Source organism: Orbicella faveolata, unplaced genomic scaffold (assembly GCF_042242905.1).
Source record: "Orbicella faveolata isolate gen_17 unplaced genomic scaffold, um_ofav_v1 contig_25, whole genome shotgun sequence".
Classification (NCBI taxonomy): Eukaryota; Metazoa; Cnidaria; class Anthozoa; order Scleractinia; family Merulinidae; genus Orbicella; species Orbicella faveolata.
The window spans coordinates 22,455,667-22,464,171 of NW_028301553.1; the positions used below are offsets into that span (position 1 = coordinate 22,455,667).

Below are 8,505 nucleotides of genomic sequence, written 5' to 3' on the forward strand. Positions count from 1 at the left end.
GGGGAGAATTCTGCGTGTTTGCACTTTTCTGTTGGTCTATAAAATCGTCTTGAAGTCTTTATAGTTTATACTCAACACGATTTACGTTGTTTTCAAACTCGTGGTAGCTTGTTCTTTCTGAGTTTCTCGCGTCATGAAAACCACGTTACGGCGGAAGCCCTTTGAATTCATGTCACCGGAAGGGCGTTCTAATAGAAAATAAAGAAGCATGGCGCAATATCCATATAATAAACTACTTACTAACCTAGCTAGCTCGAGCCGTACTAGGGAATATGTATTATATTAGCGGAGCTCCATACTCATATAGGAAAGAAAAGGAAACCCATGAGTTGATTTTCTCGTGGTTAACATGGCTAGCGGTATTGCTCGTGGGCGCGTACGCACGACGACGACGACGACGATGACGACGGCAACACAGCGGTCAAACGTCGGGCATGCGCAAATTGGTACATTTTTTGGCAGCCGCGCGCCAATTTCCCGCGCAAAAATTTCAAGGAAAACTGGGAAACAACCGGTGTCACGCAAAATTTACGAAAAAAAATTGAAAAGTTCATAGAAATCTGTAAAAGGAAAAGAAAGCAGGTAAAAGGAAAACTTAAGACTTTTCAGACACAAAGTTTATTAAGAGTCAATGTCAGTAATTTTCAACTGGGGCCGTGCAATAGCGAAAAAACGAAAACTCTGAAAAAAATTCTCACGAAAGCCCTTAGTGAACTACCTCTAAAAATATATTTTTTACCTCGATCCGATAAATATTTTGGACGTACGGAGATAAACTTGGTTTCGCAGCTCTCAGACCAGGTTTTTGGCGTCTGATACCGAACACCGCTGAGACCTCCTTTGATAATCAAAACACATTTTTCACGAAACAGCAAGTAACTAATCAAATAAAGCAGACGATAATACACATTCTGAGTGGTTATTTTCTCACTTTAAATTAAAACTGAATTTTTGACAAATTTTCCAGTATTTACAGTAATTCGAGCGATTTTTCGCTCCGCAAAATTCACAAAATTAAGGGCATAAAATCATTGACTGGTACCTCGCCTTGTGTATCGAGACTTATTCCACGTGAAAGAACACTATTTCTTCTTGCAAAATCCATTTTCAAAACCATGGGCTACTTAAAATAAAATTTTTGAGGTCGAAAAATACACGCAGTACTTTCGTGAAATTTGAGCTCTTCGAGAATGGCATACCGATGTCGAAAGGTGACACAAACATAACGATAATATATTTTCGAAACTCAGCGCTTTAACAATATTTGCTGTCGCTCACAAAGTAATGTTTCCAAGACTATTCTGCTTGATTGCTATAACTTTTAAGGAAAAATTTGAGAGTTTACCGGTTTTATAGAGCACGAGTCGTAACGTGTAAACTGGTCACGATATGTTCATCAAGGTCAAAGCACGCTTAATTAAATCAAATCGGAACATTTCTCATTCCAACATTGCTTTCTAACACTTAAAATGAGAACAGCATCTTCCATACCTTGCATCAGGCTTGAAAAATCTGCTGCCGGATCAGCATTCTCGAAGGTTACAGAATTCAATTCACTGTCAACGGCAAAAATATGCGTTACAGTCTCTGTTACATGAGACCGCTGACAGATACTTTGATTGTGGGCGCGGATTTTTGTTGTTGTTGTTGTTGTTGTTTTTCCCTTTCTACCCGGCCCTAAATATACGATTATTTATAACTTCAACATAACGCACTTGAAATAAATTTTTCAGGAACGGAATGAACGGTACAAGAGATGGAATAATTCCGATATTAACAACATCAGTATGGGTTTGCATGAAAACAAAATATAACAAATGGGACAGGTAATATTATCAGAGGATATTTTACATTCTGATAACATCGCAAGCACTCTTAAAAACAGGACCCGACAAGTTCCGAGATAAAAGTAATGTAAGGCGCTTTTCGCCTTGATTGTTGTTCCTCTATGTCCATGTTGAAGTAGCTACAGAAAAGCCTCAGTTGTGCAACACTGAGCTTGGTCAGCTTGATGCTGCTGTACAAAGAACATATGATCAGCGTGTCAAAGACAATGGGATGCAACAGCTCGCATTGGTGAAGGAAAGCTAAGCGGGCGGAAGAAAAAGCTTCCTGTTCTCGGGCCGCCTGGCTATCGTTATCGTCAATGGAGTCATGCCCTGGCTGAGCGGTAACTGCATGCTTCAATTTTGCAGCAGTACGTGAAAAGTAGCTCTGAATCTGCTGTGCAGTCAAGAACTCTTCCACGTCGAGGCGCCGCTCATCGTTGTTCCTCCTAGCATAGCGCATGTCCCGTGACACCTTCTAAAGGTCGGCTTTATGGCCACTCTCTTGTCCAATCCGGAACTTGTTATCGAGATACTGACGCTGATTCTCGTTAAAACGGGTGGCCTTTTTCGTGCCTTTTAGAGCCCAGCCTTGCACCAAGGGACATTCTGAAGAGACTTCAGTGGTGATCGGGGCAGCTAATGTTAGCTGAATAGTGGAGCCCTCGTGACCTCTCTCAGCGTATGCCAATTTAGCGGTATCTAAAAGGATATACTTCTCTGAAACGAGCCTGCACTTCCCGATGAGCAAATGGCGCTCCAGGTTTTGGTACTTCTGATAGGTGCGTTTGCATCCCTCAACAGGACATGACAACGGCGAGCTTGCATCCGCCCCTTCGCCATCTTCTTCTGCCTCCTCATCCGTGCATGCATGCAGTTTTCAGCAGATTTCAAGTCTGTTTATTTTCATTTATATCCATTGTCATTTCTTTCCTTATTAGGTATTGGTTTTCAATATTGGGTACTAGTCTTCTCGTTTAAATTTATTGTAATGCAGCTAACCGTTTTATACTTCCTGATGATGTATGTAGAAGAATACGAAACGTTAAGTTCCCAAATCAAGGTTTTTTTACCACATGCGTTGTTTTGTAATATTTGTGACCGCAATTTGTTTTTTTTTTATTTTTACTCAAGCTGAAATGGCCGAAGAATAAGAGTTGCTACGATTAGATCTTTTTTGTTCAGTTGTAGTTGTTACCTTGTAATTGAGACCATGATATACTCTTTCCCTCTCCAATGTTGTATGCTTTCCATACGGTGACACAGTCTTCATGGTAGAAGAAGTTGTTCAAGCTACTGATTCCCTCCCAGCGGCCTGTCATCTCCTGTTGTGGCTTCTCGAGGACGTCAGTGACTAAGGTTACACGAACACCATTAATCCTTCCATGACACAGCATGGCTTCTTTAAAGTCGTGCGCTGTCAGCACAGCGTGGCTTTCGTTAATGTATTGTCGCACGTGAGTCTTGATGGTAGCGGCTTTCCTGTCGCAAGGGCCTTTACCTCCTTGAGGGTCACTAAAGTCGATCCTTTTGACATGGATTCCAGTTGCTGTCCCCATTAGACGGCATGCTGATAGCATCGCCACACTGTGGTAGCACCCAGCGTTGTCTTGTCTAAGTGCCGCAAATTTTATATCGGGATGTTCCACTTTCAGTGACCTCAGTGTGTGTTGGAGAACTCGGACAACAGCATCAGCGTCCTGACTGGACTTTTCTAAAATGTGGACAAAGGTCTGCTGCTGCAGTTGACCGGCCAACCTCCGAACTAATACGCTGACATGCCACGAGATACCACTCTTGCCGAACCAGTCAACTGGAGTCTTCCGGTATCTTTGTGGTAGCCACTTCAGCAGCCCAGTCCTGGGTTATTAGTACCGATGACTCATCCAGACTTTCTAGAGCAGTGGTTCTTGCCTTGTCTTGTTGCAAAGACCGAAGTTGGTGCGCTTTCCAAGACTCTATAGCCTGCACTCCATGGCGGAAAGTATACTGCATGTCATCCCGTTCATCTTCCGTCAGTGGGGACTCAGCTACAACATTTCCAATCTCCTTTAGAGCACCCTTAAGCATCTCACACGAAAGGCACCTGTCTTCCTGACAGTGGGCACAATCCGATCGAAAAGCTTGGTCTTTGGGGTCGCTTAGGGCGTAACTGCTACAGTGGTCGGGTGTGGTTGCATGAGTTGAACCATGCACCTGCAGTAAGAGGGTATGTCGGTGTATGGTATTAACAAATTACGTCATCGTCATGGCATCATTCAAAGATCAACGGAAAGCATAAACTTATAATAACGATACATACAAGATAATAATAATAAAAAAGATAACCTCCTTACTGACTGACTGACTGACTGACTGACTGACTGACTGACTGACTGACTGGCTGGCTGGCTGCCTGACCGGCTGAGAAACTAACTTTCAATAAACCCTACATTTCTTAGATTTTGAATATTTTGGAAGTTGCTTTCCATCACATACCCCTCTCCCTCTGCACCACAAGCGGAATCCCTGCCCGTTGTGTTCAAGGCAGGGTTAAACGCATATGTACATGTCTATCATGGTAATGACTGCGCATATTTTTCTGCGCTTAATTATCTCATCGCTCAAATTCTTCCTCAAAATACATACAAATATCTACACACTTTCGAAATATTTTTTCTAAAAGTTTGGACAGGGACTATGAGGTTATAATATCGCCCTCCTCCATACCTTATAATCGCCTGTGATGTACTGCTTTGCTTCCTTCAGCACCTTCTGCAAGCGGCTTACTCATACCCTGTCGTCATTACTCAGCTTTAGTACCATTTCAATCACTTCGTCGAAAGCCTTCCCGCCGTCTGCCGCTATGTAATCGAGCCCGTGAAGTGATTTTCGTACCGTTGCAGCACAAGAGGACAAGACACGCAGCATGGTTGATCTGCTGAACGTCGTAAAGTTGACTTCCCTACAGTACTGAGTATACTGTGCCACAATTTTGCTCTAAAAAAACATTCTATCCCACTGCAATGTTTCAAATTAGGGTTATGATTACTTCTCTTAGGTGTATCGGTACATGATTAACTCCGCCTCCCTCCCCCAATCCCCTTACACTTGAACAGAAAGCCTGCCAAGTTCACATTTCCAAAGAGTTACGTTAATGCATACCTGCCCTGGCGAGAAGTCCTGCCTCAGTCTTTACGTTTGAATCCGCAAAACCAGCACCAAAAGACCTCCGGTGAATTCTTATGTGCTTGTCACATTTTGCGATTGAGATACATTGAGAGCTGCCTGGGTTTTCTGCGCTAGCTCCGCATTGTCCGCCAACTTGAGCAGCGTATTCACACAGTGCCATTCAACACATATACTTAAACCACGATATCCCGATAAAACACGATACCCCAATATTTCTCTTGTTGAAAGTCAATACGAATTCAGAACAACAACAACAGCAACTAACACAGCGTAACAGACGACTCTGTAGCACTCTGAATTCACAGTGACGCGGGTATTTTTCGATATCATAATCCCAATAAGGTAAAGTAAAAGGGGTTCAAAATGAGAGCACATTTAATCCAGTAAATATCTCAATAAATGAGATGATGTTCTAACCCCAAGTTTGCACAGTGAAGGATTATCTTTGTCACCATATAAGGAAACGTTTCGTTTCTCTCCGCCCACCCGCGCCAAACCTACAGTTTTTTTTCCCTCGAAAAATTAATTATAACTACAACAGTAACGTCGTCTTCATGCACCTTTTAAAGTGGTAGCGGCTCGTGTCAAAATTTATACTTTTTCAAAATATTTCTTTAATTTCCTTGGCTTGATCGACCTTATATTTCTTTGACCAGCGGTCTCCTTGTGAATTGTAACGCAATCAACTGTAATCCGTTGCTTTGAATTCGTCGGAGGTGTGGTTTACGACTTTTAAGTCCAGGATTTCTTCAATGTCCAGAAAGTCCGTCGAAAGGTATGAAGAGCCATCCATTTCAAGTTATTACTGTGTGTGTTAGTGAGCAATTTCTGTCTGGAAAATGTTTCAATTTGATTTGATAACGAGTGCCTCACCTTCAACCCTTGACAAACATGACGTGACCCGTGTACACTTAGGAACGCGAGATCAAAATAAACGGCCAAATTCTTTAATTTTTCCTCAAAAGAGATGGCAAATCACGTAAAATAGTCTTGTAAACATTACTTTGTGAGTGACAGCAAATATTGTTAAAGCGCTGAGTTTCGAAAATATATTATCGTTATGTTTGTGTCACCTTTCGACATTGTTACGCCACTATCAAAGAGCTCAAATTTCTCGAAAGTACTTCGTGTATTTTTCGACCTCAGTAATTTTATTTTAAGTAGCTCACGGTTTTGACAATGGATTCTGCAAGAAGAAATAGTGCTCTTTCACGTGGAATAAGTCTCGATACACAAGGCGAGGTACCAGTCAATGATTTTAGGCCCTTAATTTTGTGAATTTTTGGGAGCGAAAAATCGCTCGAATTATTGTAAATACTGGAAAATTTGTCAAAAATTCAGTTTTAATTTAAACTGAGAAAATAACCACGCAAAATGTGTATTATCGTCTGCTTTATTTGATTAGTTACTTGCTGTTTCGTGGAAAAGGTGTTTTGATTTTCAAAGGAGGTCTTAGCGGTGTTCGGTATCAGACGCCTAAAATCTGGTCTGAGAGCTGCGAAACCAAGTTTATCTCCGTACGTCCAAAATATTTATCGGATCGAGGTAAAATATATATTTTTAGAAGTAGTTTACTAAGGGCTTTCGTGAGAATTTTTTTCAGAGTTTTCGTTTTTTCGCTATTGCACGGCCACAGTTGAAAATTACTGACATTGACTCTTAAGTTACCGGTATTCTGTTGATTTACCATTTTGTTTTGAGCTTTACCAAAAAAGTTTACAAGTCTTAAAACCCGTGTCATGCTACGAGCCGACGGCGTAGTATATTTTTATTTCATACGATCATACGATGCGTGACGCCGGAAACGGACGACAAACGATGTGTAAAAGAAGGAAAAATGGGAGAAGAAAAAGACAATTGCAGTGATTCGGCTTCGCTCAGACGAGCTGGAAATATTTTGGCAAGGACTGTGGGGTTTCCATCCGGATCCTTGATTTGTCTGAAGCACAGGAACGAGATGAATCGAAACGACAAACGACGTTCATGTCCATCGGCATGGGGGCATAGCTGGCCAAAATACCGATCCCAAACCGCCTGTAGCTGGTCTTTGACCAGGTGGGAAAATCTTTTCTAAACTACAAACCTGAGAAAAACTGGTGCACTAAATGCAAAGTCGTACTTCTTTGATATTTGACCTACGTGCTATGACCAATTGACACTTCTCAAATCAAGGTATCCGCTAACCTGTACCACGTGACCATATCGCGGGCTCAAGTTTATAGCTCATCGAGGTTACGTGTTTTTTTGAAGTTGACCGCTGATCAAGTGCTGGTTTTCCGATTGAATCGCGGGCTCATGTCAGGTTAACTTGTTGAAAGCAGGGCAGGCCGGGTTGTTTGGGAGCCGGTTAACGCTAATCTAGGGTTAAAAGTTAACCGAATAATAATTTTTTAATAACTTTTTCTTCTATACAAATGTTTTTCGCTGCTTCTGTTTTGTGTATTTTGTGATTATTGAAACTCAAAACAGAAGGCCAAACATTATACAGAAAATCTCACCGCAAAGTCACAAAACTCAGATCAAAATTCTTCCTTATCCTGGGTTAGCTTAATCGGGTTCTGAACAACCCGGCCCAGGAGCTACGTTTTTAGGCTGGCCTAAATCTATATATCACATTTAAGTATAATTTCTAGAGGTGAATATAAGAACTGGACATTCTGATTGGTCGAAAGGTCATCATATGACGCTTTATTCACCCCGCTAGAGCTTGGCTACTAAGCTCTCCCTCTTTGCCATCTCGGCAAGTAAATATGGCGGACAGTTGCTGAATGAAGTTTTCATTTATTCGAAAGACATCACTCGAAGTCCAGGATATTTGAAAGGATGGAGAATTTTCAAAATACTGCTTTCGCCCTTGGACCAAAAATCTTTTCAAGAACTCGTATTCAAGGCCAATCTCGTTCCCAGAGTCTTCGTTCCCCTTGACCAGCGGTCGAAAAACGAGTGCTCTGGGAGCAACCGTTTCAGGCATGCGTCATAGATGCAGACTGCGCAGTGAAACCGGATAGGCAGAATCACCAGAATTCGGTTATTTCAAAATGGTTGCTCCCAGAGCTCTCGTTTTCCGACCGCTGGTTAAGGGAACGAAGACTCTGGGAACGAGATTGATTCAAGTATCGTAAACACAGTGGTTGCGTTGATCGGCAGCAGGTCAGATCGATTGACCGAAATGTATTTTTCTTCAAACTAAAGCTACTCATTTTAAGGCGATGATGACATCTGTGAATGAAGTCAGCAACGACAAAACAAAGGTACCGGATGAATTTATTTTTCGTAGTGTTTCGCTCGTTTGTTTTACTGTCGAACTCGATGAATACATTGATTGACAATCGATGTACATGTAAGCTTATTATTAAAACTACGGCTGCATACGTGTATGCACACGAACAATTGCGTCTGTGTTTTTATCTACCGTGAACTCAACATTGTCGATGATACGTTTGCACTACAGTCTGACCTGGATTCTCTAGAAAACTGGACAAAGAGTTGGCAAGTTAAGTTCAACTCT

General features: G+C 41.8%; 2 protein-coding genes across 2 annotated transcripts; both read right to left on the reverse strand.

The window, feature by feature from the left end:
* Positions 1 to 1,835: 1,835 nt before the first annotated feature.
* Positions 1,836 to 2,304, reverse strand: LOC149109482 (uncharacterized). Its single transcript, XM_089294442.1, has one exon. It carries the CDS (start codon positions 2,287 to 2,289, stop codon positions 1,876 to 1,878), a length of 414 nt encoding a protein of 137 aa, XP_089150568.1. The 5' UTR covers positions 2,290 to 2,304; the 3' UTR covers positions 1,836 to 1,875.
* Positions 2,305 to 2,933: 629 nt separating this feature from the next.
* On the reverse strand, positions 2,934 to 4,736 carry LOC149109483 (uncharacterized). The gene is made up of 3 exons (XM_089294639.1): positions 4,602 to 4,736; positions 3,817 to 4,022; positions 2,934 to 3,686 (listed from the first exon to the last, which is right to left on the reverse strand). Exons 1-3 carry the CDS (start codon positions 4,734 to 4,736, stop codon positions 3,008 to 3,010), a joined length of 1,020 nt encoding a protein of 339 aa, XP_089150765.1. The 3' UTR covers positions 2,934 to 3,007.
* Positions 4,737 to 8,505: the final 3,769 nt, after the last annotated feature.

What these genes read in the sequence shown, in the direction of transcription:
- LOC149109482 (XM_089294442.1), bottom strand. Translation starts at nt 2,289, where the DNA reads ATGCGCTATGCTAGGAGGAACAACGATGAGCGGCGCCTCGACGTGGAA.
- LOC149109483 (XM_089294639.1), bottom strand. Translation starts at nt 4,736, where the DNA reads ATGCTGCGTGTCTTGTCCTCTTGTGCTGCAACGGTACGAAAATCACTT. An exon ending in AGCTGAGTAATGACGACAGG is followed by an intron (nt 4,023 to 4,601) that starts GTATGAGTAAGC and finishes CTCTTACTGCAG; the next exon opens with GTGCATGGTTCAACTCATGC. An exon ending in GATGAACGGGATGACATGCA is followed by an intron (nt 3,687 to 3,816) that starts GTATACTTTCCG and finishes CTAATAACCCAG; the next exon opens with GACTGGGCTGCTGAAGTGGC.